Source organism: Perca fluviatilis, chromosome 19 (genome assembly GCF_010015445.1).
Source record: "Perca fluviatilis chromosome 19, GENO_Pfluv_1.0, whole genome shotgun sequence".
Lineage (NCBI taxonomy): Eukaryota > Metazoa > Chordata > Actinopteri > Perciformes > Percidae > Perca > Perca fluviatilis.
Window position 1 is genome coordinate 29,443,622 of NC_053130.1, and position 17,158 is coordinate 29,460,779.

Here is a 17,158-nt window from a genome sequence, read left to right on the forward strand (position 1 = left end):
TTCGCTAGTGCAAAACAGAACAGTCCAGCTCATAACAGTCCCTAGAAAGGTCAACGTGTAGGGGGGCGGACAAGGCGGCCATAACGGCTGCACTTAACAGGAAAAGGGCAAAGGGCGAGGGGCAGGGGCCGAGGCCGCCGCAGGGGGGGCGCCCTCGACGTGGGGGCACCCTCGCCGTGTGGGCTGGGCCAGCTGAAGCGGTTCGCCAACATCCACATGAGCACGGTCTATAGCCACCCGCTCAGGCCTGCCCCCCATATCCACAACGAAGTTCTTAGACCCTCCCACCAGGACACGGAAGGGCCCATCGTAGGGGGGCCGCAGCGGGGTACGATGGCCATCGTGGCGGATGAAAACATACTTTGCAGATGGTAAATCCTTGAGAACATAGGACTGGGGGAGGCCATGGTGAGACGTTGGAATGGGAACGAAAGCATCGGCAACGTCCAGGGACAGAGCAAGATGGGAGGCAACTGACCACGGGGCTGTGGCATCCGGAAGAAACTCCCCCGGGACGCGCAGAGGCTGGCCGTACACCAGCTCGGCCGATGAGGCTTGAAGATCTTCCTTGGGGCAGAGCGAAGGCCAAGCATAACCCATGGGAGGCGGTCAGCCCAGTCGCCGCCCGTAAGGCTGGCCCTGAGCGCAGCCTTCATGTCACGATGAAACCGCTCGCAAAGTCCGTTGCTCTGCGGGTTATAGGCCGTGGTACGGTGGACCTTTACCCCCAGGACCTCAGCGACCGCAGTCCAAAGCTCCGATGTAAACTGCGGACCTCTGTCCGAGGAGAGGTCGGACGGTGTGCCGAAACGGGCCACCCAAGCCATAATGAATGCCCGGGCCACCTCAGCTGCTGTAGTGGAGGACAGGGGAACCACTTCCGGCCACCTGGTGGTCCTGTCCACAATGGTGAGGAGGTAGGTGTAACCACGGGAGGGGGGAAGTGGGCCCACCAGGTCCACATTCACATGATCAAAACGTCTCTCAGGCACTTTGAAAGGTGCCAAAGGGGCCTTGGTATGACGAGTCACCTTTGCGCGCTGGCACACCACCCAGGCAGCAGCCCAGGCCCTGACATCCCTCCGCATGCCTGGCCAGACGAACTTCGCCCCCACCTGCTTGGTAGAGGCCTTCACCCCCGGGTGGGAAAGTCCAAAAACCTTACGCCTCCACTCCAGCCAGCAGGTACGTTGGCCAGTGGAGACGTCGCAGAAGAGTGTAGCGTTGGCTGTGTCAAACAACACGTCTTCCATGAGCAGCGCCGTGGGGACCGTCCTGTAGGCTTGCACCCCTGAGTCCGCGGTCTGATCCTCAGCCATGGCCCAAGTGGACGGACCCAGCGATGGCTCGGGAGAGGCAGTCGGCGACAAAATTGTCTTTGCCAGCCACGTGCTGAATGTCTGTGGTGTACTCTGAGAGAGCAGAGAGCTGACACTGCTGATGACCAGACCATGGCTCCGAAGACTTGGCCATGGCGAACGTCAGCGGCTTATGGTCAACGAAAGCCGTGAATCGCCGGCCTTCCAACAGGAAACGGAAATGACGGGTGGCGAGGAAAAGACCCAGGAGCTCCCTGTCGAAGGCGCTGTATTTCCTCTCGTTGTCACGGAGCTTCCTGCTGAAAAAGGCCAGCGGCTGCCAGGCTCTGCCCACCCACTGTTCATACACAGCCCCCACGGGGTAATCAGAGGCATCTGTAGTAAGAGCAACTGGGGCGGTAGGAGACGGATGCGCCAGCAGAGCAGCGTTGGCCAGCGCAGTTTTGGCAGCATCAAAAGCAGCAGTCATCGCTGGGGACCAATCCAACACATCTGCCGGCCTCCGACCCCGCAAGGCGTCGTACAAGGGTCGCATGAGTTGGGCCACATGGGGGAGGAAGCGGTTGTAGAAGTTCACCATGCCCAGAAACTCCTGCAGGGACTTCACAGTGCATGGGCGTGGGAAACCGGCGACGGCATCCACCTTGGCAGGGAGGGTGGCTCCCTGCGGGGTGACTTGGTGGCCGAGGAAATTGATAGACGACCGGCCAAACTCGCACTTGGCCTGGGTTGATGATGAGACCATGCTCACTGAGCCGGCCGAACAGCTGCCGGAGATGCGTCAGGTGGTCGTCTGCGGACGCGCTGGCCACAAGACTGTCGTCCAAGTAAACAAACAGGAACGGCATGTCCCGCAGCACAGAGTCCATGAGGCGCTGAAACGTCTGTGCTGCACCCTTGAGGCCGAAAGGCATCCGTAGGAATTCGAAAAGGCCAAAGGGTGTGATGACTGCTGTCTTGGGGACATCCTGTGGGTGGCCGGGCACCTGGTGGTAACCGCGCACCAGGTCCACCTTCGAAAAGATTGTGGCTAGGTGGGCGGAGAAGTCCTGTATTAATGGACTGGTTTTTATATAGTGCTTTTCTAGTCTTAACGACTACTCAAAGCGCTTTAACATAGTACAGGAACCATTCACCATTCACACACATTCATACACTGGTGGCCGAGGCTGCCGTACAAGGTGCCACCTGCTCATCAGATAAACACTCACACACATTTACACTCCGATGGCGCAGCTCGGGGTTCAGTGTCTTGCCCAAGGACACTTCGGCATGGAACTGCAGGGCCAGGGATCGAACCTTCCGATTGGCAGGCGACCTCTCTACCACTTAGCCACAGCCGCCCCTAATATGTATATGTATGTGCGGCACTGGGTACCGGTCTGGGGTGGTGGCGTTGTTCAGGCGACGGAAATCACCACAGGGACTCCACTGACCATCAGCCTTGGTCACCATGTGCAGGGGGGAAGCCCATGGGCTGTTGGAGCGGCGCATGATGCCGAGGTGCTCCATGGTGGCGAACTCCTCCTTGGCAATCGCGAGCTTGGCCGAGTCGAGGCGCCGGGCTTGTGCATAGACTGGTGGACCAACCGTGGTGATGTAGTGCTCCACGCCATGCTTAGCCACCACCGATGAAAACGTGGGCGTGGTGATAACAGGGAACTCAGCAAGCAGGCGTTGATACAGGTCCCTGGTGGCAAGTGTGTTCGACAAACAAAGCGCCCCCACCCCTCCCAACGTGCAGGGGTACGAAGCAAAAGAGAGGGCGTTGATCAGGCGGCAGTTTGTAACATCCACCAACAGTCTGTACACACAGAGGAAATCCGCCCCCAGGAGCGGCGTAGACACGGCGGCCATGACGAAGTCCCAGCCAAAACGCCTCCCGCCGAAACACACTTCCACATACCTCGTGCCATAGGTAAGAATGGGCGTGCTGTTGGCGGCGTCCATCGGGGGGCCATGCCCGCCAGCCATGGTGTCCACAGGCTTCGCCGGCAGGATGCTGCGCTGAGCCCCAGAATCAACCAGCAGCCGCCGGCCGGACAAGGTGTCAGTGACGAATAACAGCTTGCGGTCACGGCCAGCGCCCATAGCTGCTAATGAGCGCCGGCCCTGGCTTTTCCTTGGGCTCCAAAACTGCCTGGCAACACTGCTTGGCCTTAGCCCCAAACCTGGAATGATAATAACACCACCCGTCCTCACGCTGTCGGCGGGCCGTCACAGCAGCTGCGGTGTCTGGGCTGTCCTCCGTGGGTGGAAGCAGGGCAGACGTGTGCTGGGGGGGCAGCAGCACATGGACAAACTGCTGCCGGTTGGCAAGGAAAATCCTGTCTGCCTCCACAGCCAGCATCCTCTCCATTAACTCGGACGGCTTGCTGTCACCAAGGCCGTTCAGGGACAGCAGGCGGTCTGCTTTCTCCAGCTCTGTTCAAAGAGTTTCAACAGGAATGTTTTGAGCGCGTCGTACTTGCCGTTAGCCGGAGGAGCCTCTAACAGCGCCATAGCCCTGGCTGTCGTTGACCGATACCACGTGGAAATACTTTGTAACATCTTGCATTATTCCTCTCAGCTGTAACTGTGCCTCGATGTGTTGAAACCACGGCCGTGGGTTGTGCTGCCAAAAGTCCGGTAACTTGATGGTGGCAGCGTAGATAGCGCTGACATTAGCTGCGCCGCTAGCAGCGGCCGGCGCCGCAGTAGTAGCATTCTCACCACCGTCGTTGTTCAACATGATTCAGCCGTATCCAACGTGCGTCGGGGTCACCAATGTGGAGTGCAATAAGTGAGGAGACAAGAGACTGAGATGCGTTGAGTCAGCTTTACTCTCCACTTCCATAAGTATATAACACTGTACAGCGAATGAGAACAACAGCGGCCACACAACGTTAATCCGGAACTCGTATATCATAACACCTCTCCCTTAAAGGTACAGTCCCTTGGTGAATGTCTCTTTCAGTCTTACTTGTGGGTCACCACAGCACCATTACTTTATATGTTGTTATATATATATAATTTAACCTCTGTATATATATAGAGAGCTGCGATGGACTGGCGACCTGTCCAGGGTGTACCCCGCCTTTCGCCCGACGTATGCTGGGATTGGCCAGCCCCCCCACGACCCTGTGCGCGGGATAAGTGGTTGACGATGGATGGATGGATGGATATATATAGAGAGAGAGGTTAAATTGGGCCAAGCGCAGCACCGCCTCCTCAGGTCCACAACACACCCTGCCGGATCTCAGCTCCGTCTCCTTCAGCATCAAACATTCAGCCCCGAATGTATTTTGAAAAGTTGACAGACAAATAACTGTCCATTCTCACTGTAAAAAGCTGTGCAGCTTCAGGTTTATGGACGCGCTCTACTGTCGACATGCTGCGGCAGATGTGTCGCGTTTGTGCTCCGTGCATTTCTGCCACAAGTTTCGGGTTTCCACCACCGATGTAGAGCAGCGTACAGCCACTTCCCTAAACGTCTCAAACGGGGCTCTGTGTCTGTCAGAAGTTCTGAGATCTACCATATCAGCAGAGCAATCACGTAATGCTCAGCAGACTACGGTGCAGGTAGATTATTTTCTGAAATATAGTGACTTTATTCTTGTAGGCTAATAGCTTATTATAACTTTATTTTTCACAAAATATCACGACGGATGAGTTATATTTTGAATGTGCAAGCAGAAATCTTGCTCAAACATCTGAAATATTACAGTTCAGGGGTTCATTAATAAATTAAATTAATAATGTATCACTGAGGTGAATAATTGTCATATGCACATTTACGGAGGTTACTTCCCCAACAAAAGATGCAAAAGAGGGAAGAATAAATGATGCCTAAGCTACATGTGTGCTGAGAAAAGTCGATCTAAAGGAGAATAAATAGATGAAAGCAATACAGAATGCTTGACAGCCTTACTGCAATATTTTCCATTATGTTTTTATATTTGGATTGTAATGTTTCCCTTTACATAAAGATATTTCAGGCATATGTATTCAGAAAAAGGTAGAAATAGGTGCATACAAATTCACCAAAATGCAGGAAATGAATTACCCCAGACCCCCACATCATAAGTCAGCACACAAATCTGGAAGCAAAACCTTGGCTTTTGGGTTGCCAGGCCAGTTATGATTAGACCAAATGTTGGTGCCATCTAACAAACTGGAAGCTAAAATAAACATACACTGGCTATTAACAAGCTGGGCAAGCCTATCATTGTTTAAAAGGCTATAATAGTGGTTTCTGATTCTCTTAAATCAACATAATTTTCTTGTTTAAAAAAATGTTTTTTGCCAACCAACCAATATTTTCAAACATGTTCAATTTCATAAATTTTCCAAGGGTGAAATCCATTGCCTGCCTGTTAACCTTAGCCTATAAAAGCTAAAAAAAAAATAATAAAGTAAGTGAATTGTAAAGTATTTCTCTTTGTTTGAATAACTAATCAACCCTACCTTACACATTAATACTGGGAAAAAAGAGCCCCTTTGGTGTAAAAACACATTGTCATTTTAAACGACGACCATTCCCCTTAAATAAGGGCCACCCCTCCCTACAAAAGCCAATTCAACCACAAAGTAATAATGTTCTCATTTCAGATTTTATTGCTCATTCACACACACCCATGCAAACCTTCCAACATCCATATTTGTATCCACACAATCTTCCATGAGTAGTACAATATGGCATTTTAAATAAGTAACAAAGGAGATTCCAGTCAAATCTACTGAAACAAAATGTAGACTGGAAAGATGAAGATGTTTTCAAGTAATTGCCAAATTCAATGAAACTTAAGGATTTTGAAGGTGCGCTTCTAAAGGTCAGATACACAGTAGGTGCACCAACACTGAAATCTCAGGACCCTTTTTCTGTCTTTTAAAAAACAACATAAGGCTAATTAAGTGTCAAAATGAGGTCAAAACAGCAGAGTCCAACTAATTGACTAACCATTTACAGTGTTGACATGGAAGAGAAAACATTACCCCACCAGTATGAAAAAGCTAGGGACTACATTACAGCCCTCCGTACTAAAACAATAATTCCCAAACATATGGTATGCATCTCCTAGATCATCATTTAACATTTATGTCAACTTTCAACCATGCTGAAAATTCTAAATTGTATGATAAGGCAGTTAAAATCTGTTCACACATGTTAAGGAGTCGATCTTTGAGTAGACTCTGCTGCGATGCCCTTTACTGAGTCTTCAACTAGTGTACTGCCTGCCTTGATTAAAGCCAGCTTGGTTGTAGTGTTGCCCGCCATGTTGGAAGAACTGTTCAAACTGTCCTCCTTGGTTAAAATTCTGGCCCCCTCTCCCTCCCCAGCCTCCTCCTTGTCCTGCTCCTCCTCCTCCACCACCTCGGCCTCCTCTTCCCCTACCCCCACGACCTCCTCGACCGCCACCTCTCTCCTGATGCCAACCTGCATCTTTTTGGTAATTGTCATGGGAACTGCCTCCTCCACCTCCTCCTCCTCCTCCTCCTCCTCCTCCATGGTAACCAGGGTCCTGGAAGCCTCCTTGGTTGTTCCCTCCTCCTCCGTAACCACCTCTCCCTCCTCCCCCCTGATGTCCTCCTGCATCTTGATAGTGGCCCTGGTTGTAACCGCCTCTCCCTCCTCCATCTACCCAGCCTCCCTGTACCTTCCCCCCTCTGCCGCCTCCTCCTCTACCTCCCCTGTCTCCATGTCCTCCTCCGCCTCCTCTCTCATATCCTCCACGGCCACCTTGGGAGTAGTGATCGTAGCCCCCCCTGCCGCCTCCGTGCCCACTCCCACCATAGTGTCCTCCGCCCTGGGGAGCATCCTGACGTTTCTGCCAGGAGGGCATCTCTGGGGGAGGAGGCTCGATCTCACAGGGTCGGCCTCCCCTGTCTGGCACTCGGCCCATTAGAACCTGGAAAAAAAGACACACTTTAAAACAAAACGGTTTAAAAGGAAGTCTGCAAGCCAAGTAGCTCAAAAGGAGCTCTGTGCACTGGCGCCACAGAGTGAAGCCAAACACTTCATCTAAACACAGTGCCATGACACAGAGCTGGTTTTAAATCAGCAAAATATCCATTTACAGGCTTCCTTCATTGGATTGCTGAAGGAGGGTATAGTTCTTGGAAGTATAACATTTTTTATTGAAAATAAATCCTAATCCTACTCTATTTTGGATCTATAACTAGATATTTTTCTGATTAAAAGGCAGAGTTAGACATTTTGAAAAGCAAGCTCTGTCTAGCCCCTCCCTGTCCTCGGCCTCCCCCCACACACAGACGTGGAAAAGATTAATTTAAACATCTGCTTTATCCTGCAAGTTTTATCAAACATCAAAAAGCTAAACTTTTGTTTAAAGGATACAGAACAGTCATAAGAACATGGACTCACATCACTTATAAACAGAGAACACGATAAAAACAGTGTCTGAATAACCTATGACAAAGAAAATAGCGTTGTGACTAAACTGTGTTTAACCTACCTTATTTATGGCACAAGCAGTCTTCTCTCTTATCTTGCCACTGCTTGTACGTAGGATCTTGGAGAAGTCTTGTCGAGCAGCAAGAAGGTGGGCAGAAGAGATTTTGCTTTTGGTGCCAAGAGCAGAACGGAGTGGCTTGTAAACTTTGGCCAACTTATCAGCATGCGTCTGTAATAAGACATACAAAAGGAAGTCTTATTCATTTTAGGAAAGCAATACATCAAGTGTACAGTATGTGGTTTACAGCACTGTTTTTTTGTTTTGTTTTTTGGAACATTAATGTCAATCATCGGAAGCAGTCATGTAGTCCATTTGGGAAGGACCATTTTAATGGTATGGCACGAAAATAAAGTTTAATTTTATTCATTCAAATTGCAGAAATCCAAACACACAATACTAAAAAAAAGAAAGCAGAAAGCAGTTTCCATTACAGGCATGCAGAAGCACTGCTACAACATTTTTCACATGTAGTTGAACAAGAACAATTGTTGAGGATTTCTCACATTATAGTATACTGTGAATCTTTCAATTGTATGCCCGGGCCACACTGCCTAGCTTTACCTGATAATGACGACAACCTTGTTGAACTGTGTGTCCACACAGAGACACTGTTGGTTTACATTGAGATTGCCTTTGATAATGGTCAGCTATAATAGAATGTTTAATTGCATTATGTCATTACAGAAGAGGTTAAGATTCTGTCCACAGAAACGCTAGAGGGTTTTAATTTTTACACTGAAACAGTAAGTGTTAAAATAACAGTGATAACAGTATTAACAGTGTTAAAGTGTTAAAAACAAACCGGAGGCTCGATAGTGTTTTTTGCCTCCAAAGTCGCCTTGCAGGCAGAAAAAACACCCTCATATTTTCTTTCAGTCCGTAACATATTCTACAGATACTGACACTGAAATTGTGACTGACGTAAGATCCTTTTAGCCGTCTATTTTTGCTGAGAACTGTGAATGTCACCAAATAAAAGCAACGCACACGCGGTGCTCAGGTAGGCAGTGTGGCCCAGGCATTAGACTGTTGGTTGGACAAAATAAGCTATTTGATGACATCCCCTTGAGCTATATAACATTTTTCACCTTTCATGTTTTATAGACCAAACTATCAAGAAAATGATTATCAGATTCATTGATAAATCGTTAGTTGCAGCCCTGTAAAAGATTCTTGCAGAAACACTTAACATGTTTTAATTGTTTACATGCATTGATGCGTTTTCCTTTCTTACTTTTCCATTCCATGTTAAACTCCTTTTCAATAACTCCTTTCCCTCCTCAGCAGGGCAAAGAAGAAACCCACATGGACAAGATGCCTAACTTTTGCTCAAACAAACACAAAGTGTACAAATACTTCCTGTCTAAAATGCTTTATTCTTGCTCCAGTGCATAGTGCCCCATTTTCAGATTTAGAAGGATACCAAGTTTCCACATACCTTTGCTCTGTCAGACCAACCAAAAGATTGCACTGTCACATCAAGACGTTTCAACAACATTTTTCTTCTCACGTCATACTCATTTACAAGTGCTTGGTTTATAGCTTCAATTTTTTCCTGACAAAAAGAGAAAAAAGAAAAGAGAAAATTAATTTAACAGTTATTCACTTGCATGCAGTGTTACTCAAGTATATTATATTTCTTTGTTTTTCTGTATTTACCAAGTGAACAGGTCCAAGGGCCTTCTTCATCAAGGGCTCTCCTACGTGATTTGGTGGGACTCTACTTATGGCCTCTTTAAGCTATGAAAAAAGGGACAACGTGCAGATGTGTGTATTATGATTGCATGAATAGACAATCAAACAGCAGATACAATACACTGAACCACACTGACAAAAGCAGAAATGTACAACCAGATGTCTTCTCACACTGTGACTAAACATGACATATGTTTGGACTGAACCTGCTGACAATATTTATTGCAAATTATTATCATTATTATTATTCTATGTTGAGGTCACATCATTCCAACTAAAATAGGCCTTTACTGTAAGGACAGAAACTCTTTTGAAAATGGATTCACAAATGAAGTTTTAAAGTTGGGTTTGCAGCTCCTAGAAGGAAGTTTAAAGTTAAACAATCCACAGATTCAGTGGTAGGGGACACATTGCAATCCAAATTTTGCACTGTGGTTGTACACCGTGTTTTTCGGTATCTATTGTCAGGAATTTAAAGAATGGCCAGCTTGAAATGCATGTTTAACCCTTCTTTGAGAGCACATCATATCTCTGTCAACAGACCTTCTTCTCAATTCCACTGAAGAACTGGAACATGGTGATGTTTGCTGGAGGCTTGGACATGCCCAGTGCCATGCAGATGCCCTTCAGTTCCTGGAACATGGGGCTGCCTGAATCCTGGGTTTTTTTTTCAGGCTTATTTACCAGGATCATCCTTGATGCCTCCAAGTCAGACACCAGAAAGGCTTCAAAGACAAAATAAAAATAAAAATTGGACTGGTTACATTTCTAGGATGCTTAGGTTTCAGAGTCATATTTAAACAGTTAAAATGCTATCTGGCTCAAGAAGTTAGCTTAGCACAAAAGAACAAATAAAAGTCACCAGAAATGTAATTAAGGGTTATGAAATTCAGCTGTGTTTGGTGGGGCATACAGGAAATCCACCTGCAGTTTGAGCAGTTCCACAGAGGCTGCAGTCAAAGGATATATTTTAAATTGTACTGCTTGTTCTAATATTACTGTAGTAGTAAGCCAGAATGCACAATACATGGATACACCTCAATACCAACTTGTAGCCATTATTAACATCATTAGTTACAACTGAGTTTGACAAGACACAATATCTGTGGTATGAAAAGCCTATTGTATGGTGAAAAATTAAACATTTAATCATCCCAACACTATGCTGAATGCCCTTTAACCACTATTGAATGAGAGAAAGCCAAAAGCACCAGCAGAAAAGTGAAACAAGTCATATCAACTTACAAAAACTTAGCTTAAAACAGCACATTATTTGACAATGTACTACTCAAAGTTACCAGGTCAGTCGTTCACTTTTTCTTGGATTACAATGCCTACGTTTCCCCAAGTGAAGGTAGTGTATCATCGCATAGAATGACACACTTTCAGTCATGGTCTAAAACGGAAAAATTACTAAATACGATTTTCCCAGTTTTAAGAGGTGTATAGGCTTTTGACAGCAGATATGTCAAAATGTTATGATGGGAAAAGCACAACCATAGTCAATTAAAATGTTAATGGCTGTATTCCATTTATGTGTGTCAGTTCCAGGGTCTGGGGAATTGTGAATGTTTGCTCACTAGAATACTTAAACGCACAATATGTAATTTTCTGCCGATAGGGTTCTCACAATAAAAACAATATCAAAAGACAAAGTTTGGTGATGTTGTGAAGTAGCGTGCGATCATAGAAGGTTTTGTCTTTACCACCACTGCAGGACGCCAACATACATGAACATAGTAAACAATCTGTGAGAGTGATGCTAAAGTTTGAAGTGTGGTAGTGGAATATTGTACTAAACTAGGGGATGGCACTAAGCTAAAATAATGACTTTTCTATTTCCCAACGCAGCACATCAGTTTTTGTAAACAGTTGTGTGGGCTTCAAATAAGAAAAAACTGGGAGAGGGTGCTTATAATTGTCAAGGGGACATACCGCATTCGCGTGACAGTTTTTTTTCTTTTCCTGAAAATACGTTTGAAAAAGTGTGTTATATTCAGTCTAGATTTTTATATGTCTATATACATTCACAACAGCAGATGACAGCGAGGAGGACGTTCCATATTAGGTTTTCTGAGAAGCACAATGGATTTCTGCTCAAAATGTTCCTGAATAGGACCATAACTTGTTTCACTGCACATAACTACAAATGATGTTGTAACACATTAGAACTGTCCTTATTTTTAAACTCTCATAAATTAATAAATGTTTTTCTTCAGAAGTTTGCTGAACTTTTCAATATTATCCAGGGATGACTCCAATTATAAACATGTAACATTTGAAGGTATTTTACTGTACAGTTTTTGAGAAACTGAACTGATTACATAAAAAAATAATGTGTTTCAGCGGACAATGTTGGATTTCTTTTAGTCGGATCCGACCATGCAGAGTACAGAGAAAGGAGGACATATCTGGGACAAATATACCAAACGGCGCAGTAAAAAAGTGTTTGGGTGCAGGTTCAAACATTTTTGTACATGCAACAGTGCATTAGGGCTTTGACTCCGTCTCTCAGCCATGGCTTGCATCCCCCCCCCCGACTCATTTCCTGGTTCTCCTTCTCCATAAACAACATGAAATCAAGGAGAGGGTTAACTTTTCCTGCTACAGATTTCCCACCGTGGTCAGAAAGAACAGGGGAGACACTTTGTTTCTCTCGCTATGACTCTACTCACCCTGAAGCTACCAGTAATCACCGTCACTCTCTCACTCTACACACACTCCCCACACACACACACACCAGCTCAACGCACAAACCAGTGCACAAGTATAAACATCAGACCACTTACATAGGCTACGGTGAAAGCTCCCAACTTCCTGTCGAAAGCATACTGTTTGTGTTTAAACCAGGGTCTGACTTTTAACAATATTAACAATATTTAACAATGTGTTTTTCTTCTGAAAACATCATTGTCTGCCTATTGACATTGACTGAAACACTGCCCTCTGGTGGACAGAACATATACAACTTAAGTTTGATAAAAATATAGGTCTGAAGGCATTTAAATGGTCAAAATATTATTAATAAATCTTTTGAATATATTTCAATATTAATCAAACAAACTTTGAATATGATTTCTGGGTAAAAGTCAAAGCCCTACAGTGCATGTACACAGAAAAAAAGTATTTCAAGCCCTGATGACAGTGCAACACCATCATAGATGGGTGTGGTACAACAGTCCACATAAAGTGCAATAGACTTTAACCTCACAGATTAATGCAGCAATGCTTTTCTTAAAAAAATAAAAATAAAAGATTTAGGGTTGTGTTTGAAATTGAGATGTTGCTAAGTGCTGTTATCATACTAATGAGCAGCAGACAGTCGGTCCTGTTGAGGAACCTCTGGGTGATGTCTCCGCTGGTGAGGATAGAGTAAGGACAGGCGAGCTCTGACAGCAGGCCACTCATCTCCAGCTGGAAGCCCTCTGCCTCGCTCGGACCTGGCAGGGTTAGAAGGAGAAACACACCAAACATGATGTCAAGACAGGCTGGGTAAATCTCACAATTTAAGAAATACAGCCAGCTACAGTATTTGTGTTAGCACAGTGTTTCCCGTAGGAATTCTTCCAGCAGCAATGATGTGCATGTTTTATTTTGCGCTGCCGGAAGATAGACCCATAGACCAAACATGCAACTTCTCAATGCCGAGGAAGAATTGTAATTGTAAACTCATATGTCATATCAAATATTCATTGACATACTTATTCGCCTTTATACAATCCCTGATAAGAAAGAGTCAAATATTTGGAACAACAAATTTATTATAATGAAACAAAAGGTTTAATATCCTGTAAACAATTTGATTCGGCTGGCAAAATATTTACTCACATGTAGATCTCCTTATTTTACTTATTAATTTCAGTTTTATTTATATTTATCAGTATTTGTGTCATGTTCTCAGTTGAACTATAACAAAATAATGTTAGAATTCAATAAAGTGAGAAAGAAGAAAACAAAGAAAAAAATGAAATATCCTTCAAACTTATCCATCTTGAAATGAAAAGCCCCAGAAATCAAACAGAAACCCTCACTGCGGAATTTGAGATAACAGCGATTAAAAATGTCCAAAGACCCCACCCCCAATACCACCCTCTCCTCAAGTAATTGAATCTAATTACTTAATAGCCCACAAAACCCAATAGCATGTGCCAAGCATATATTCAATTTTGTCACTTCTTTGCAATCGTCATCAATCTTTAGCTTGCAAGAAAATGTAAAGATACTAGTAGAATCATTGGAAGTGCATCCCTTCTGTTACTATTCAAATTGTTCTAATAATTTTGCAGCAGGAGCAACTTTACTTAACAGTGATAAAATATGTCTTACAGTTAGTGGCTTGGACATTCTCTTCCAGCTTGCAGTAGAGTCTAAGCTCTGAGACTATCCAGGCACACAGCTTAGTAAACTCAGGGGAAGCTGCTCCTCTGCTCACAGCAGAATCCAGAGCTCCTTCCTCCAACAGAGGGCCTTGGTACCTACAGTGACACATACATAGTTCATACAGAACACATTTTTCTTTTTACTTAATTTCGAACATTTAAAATAAAACAATAACATTACATATATTTTTATATAAAAAAAGAAGAGTAACTAATAAATGACATAAAAAACATTCAATCTGACATATTACACAACTACCCTTATCAGTAACGTTACAGCTTGGCAGTAAAGATAAACAATACTGAGCCTTGGTTCAATAAACAGAGCGAGGGACATTACTGACCTGTGAGAAGCTACAAGATATTTCAGCATAGTAGGCTAATTAACCAAGAAAGACTTCAATCAATCATGGCTGTTATTTTTAGAAAGTGGGGCTAGAATTGGTTAATAGAAAGGAATGTGTTGGAGCTAGCCTGATATAAATCATGACGGAAGCAGCTTCTGCTGACGCAGCTTGTGGCACAACAGAATTACAACCAGTCTGTAGGTCTATTAATACCGGTACGACAAGATAGCTATGGTTCACATACATAGCAATCAAAAAATGCATCAACGTCAGACTGGAATAACCGTTAGCTACAACAGCAAGTTAGCCGTTTTGCTAAAGCAAGCTACACTGTAACGTTAATGTGCTGGTGGCTAAAATAGGAAAGATTGGCAAGGCTGGTCATTGGAATGCCAGCTTTCGCACATAATTTTCATACAAAGGCAGACCTATCACGTTTTTTAACTTACCCTAAATCTTCAAGAGAGACGAGGATGTCATTCTCCATCCCAATGATCTATTCTTATGCTCTAAAATCACGTACTATTAAATAGAGTTTTCACATCAACAGCCAGCTCAGCTGATACACGTTTGACTTATTCTACTTCTTCTTTGGATTTATTGGTGGTTGGCAAACCAAATTACAGATGCTTTACCGCCATCTAGCGGACTCCAATCATGGATGTATTAAGAATCCCATGTAGAGCAGTAGAAAGAAGGCAGTTACAAAGATTTTTTTTAATCTTTTTTGCAAATCAAGTACAATGACAAATTCCAAAACACATATATTCCAGGGGTGAGGAGGTACATAAACTATGAAAGAGTAAAAAACAAAATACATTAAATAATTTAGCAGTTCATTCAATTAAGAAATTTATAAATATCAAGAGTCTTTAAGGCTTTAGGGTTTCTAGAGTTCTGAATAGTTTGTATGTATTGTAGCATTTCATTCATAAAGATTTTAAATAGAGGTTTTCTGTTACAGAATTTACTTTTGTGAATGTGAAATTTGCCGAGATAACGAAAAGATTGATGATGTAATACTGTTTTTGTTCTAGAATGCAGACATCATAAAAACCAAACAGCACATCTTTGTACAGAAGAGAAAAGTTGACAGAAATGTTACAGCAGATATATTGGGCAAAGTCTTTCCAAAAAGTGACAGTATAAGTACAGCTCCAAAATACGTGCATAGTTGTTTCACGATCAACTCCACAGAAAGAGCTGTCATGTTTTAGTCTTTGCAAGTAATGTTTTGCTGGATAGCACCGATGAAGAAGTTTAAAACAGACATGTCGAGGTTTGTTTGTAATTAAATATCTTGAAGATAAAGTCAAAACATTTTTCCACCAGATATTTGAAATACATCTTCCCCAGTAATGGGTAACATATGGGATGGTGACAATGTCCTTTTGAAAGAGGGATCTGATCCTTCTGTTTTGGGTTGAAGGGCTCAGTAAAAGACATTTTCCCTATTGTTGTGTCCTTCAATGACGACAGACGAGAAGGAAGTGGTTCAGTGTTACTGCTAAATAACATCATCACACCTTTTGGAATGGCATAAATTACAATAGCAAACTCTTTTGGGGTGACAGGGATGTTAAAGAAGGACAAAAAGTCAGAGTAATTCATTACAAGACCATCTGCATTGAATAACTGTTTGACAAATAGAATATTATTGTGAAACCAACTCTGGAAAAATAATGATTTGTTTTTGAATATGTCACTGTTATTCCATATGAGATAATTATGAGGAGAGAAACCATGTTTGGCAATAAGAGACCAAGCTAATAGAATTCCAAATGGATTCTGGGTTACAATGACATTTTCTAATCCAGATGACTTTAAAGGTATAGTTCAGGGTAGTAACATCTAAAAAGTTAAATTAACCAGATTCAGTTGTATTCATCATAACAGTATTTTTTATATAATGTTTTTTGTTTTTCCAGATAAACTTGAATAGCATTTTATCAATAGACTTACAAAAAGAGGAATCAACATTTAAAGCAATTGCAGCGTATGTTAGCCTGGATATACCTTCAGCTTTTGTTAATAAAGTTCTACCTCTTAATGACAAGTCTCTCTGGAGCCAAAGATTGTATCTTTTCTGAGTTTTATTGATAATGGGGCTAAAGTTCAAATTGCATCTTTCATCTTTAATTTTAGTTATCACAATGCCTAAATAAATTACCTGAGACTTCATGGGAATGCCATATAACAATGTATGTTCAGACTGTGTAATGGATAACCGCTCACACTTCTTAACATTCAGATAAAGGCCTGATGCTGCATGAAATAATTGAATGTGCTGAATTGCAATATGAATATGGTTTTCTTTCAAAAAAAAGTGTGGTGTCATCAGCCACCTGATTTATAGTAACTTGTCTGCCAGCAAGATAAATACCCTGTATATTACTTTCATGAATTAATGTGGAGAGGAGTTGGGTGAGACTGGACAGCCTTGACAAACTTACCTGAAAACAGGGGGAGGTACCATATTTAAGTGTGACTGAAGTAGTTAAAGTGTTTTAAAGCCCTCCATAATCTCACTAATCCATACCTCTCTGAACTCCTTCAGCCCTACACTTCATCCCGAACACTCCGATCCTCCTCTTCCTCACTGCTTTTCACTCATCTGCCCGCCTGTCCACAATGGGGTTTAAAGCCTTCAGCCATTCTGCTCCTCGCCTTTGGAACTCCCTCCTGCTATCCATCCGTACCATAGAGTCTCTACCCACCTTTAAAACCTCCCTCAAAACCCACCTTTCCCGAAAGGCCTACCCAACATGACTCCACTCTCCATCAAAAATAATGGATAATAAATTTTCTATCTCAATCTTTTAAATGTGTTTGTTTTAATTGAATTAGGGCCCGAGCTCCGACAGCGGTGAAGGCCTTATTGAAACTTATTTCATGATTCATTAGACTCTAACTCTGAGGACATTAACCGGACAAAATTGACTCAAAGTCATAGCTCCCCCTAG

At 43.6% G+C, this 17,158-nt stretch overlaps 1 protein-coding gene across 1 annotated transcript; it reads right to left on the bottom strand.

The window, feature by feature from the left end:
- Positions 1–5,892: 5,892 nt before the first annotated feature.
- fam98a (family with sequence similarity 98 member A) lies at positions 5,893–14,797 on the bottom strand. Its single transcript, XM_039784355.1, has 8 exons — positions 14,645–14,797; positions 13,796–13,944; positions 12,775–12,909; positions 10,013–10,194; positions 9,434–9,514; positions 9,213–9,329; positions 7,775–7,942; positions 5,893–7,207 (listed from the first exon to the last, which is right to left on the bottom strand). Exons 1-8 carry the CDS (start codon positions 14,680–14,682, stop codon positions 6,518–6,520), a joined length of 1,560 nt encoding a protein of 519 aa, XP_039640289.1. The 5' UTR covers positions 14,683–14,797; the 3' UTR covers positions 5,893–6,517.
- Positions 14,798–17,158: the final 2,361 nt, after the last annotated feature.

What these genes read in the sequence shown, in the direction of transcription:
- fam98a (XM_039784355.1), bottom strand. Translation starts at nt 14,682, where the DNA reads ATGGAGAATGACATCCTCGTCTCTCTTGAAGATTTAGG. An exon ending in GTCTCTCTTGAAGATTTAGG is followed by an intron (nt 13,945 to 14,644) that starts GTAAGTTAAAAA and finishes GTGTCACTGTAG; the next exon opens with GTACCAAGGCCCTCTGTTGG. An exon ending in GTTGGTCTGACAGAGCAAAG is followed by an intron (nt 7,943 to 9,212) that starts GTATGTGGAAAC and finishes GTCTTATTACAG; the next exon opens with ACGCATGCTGATAAGTTGGC.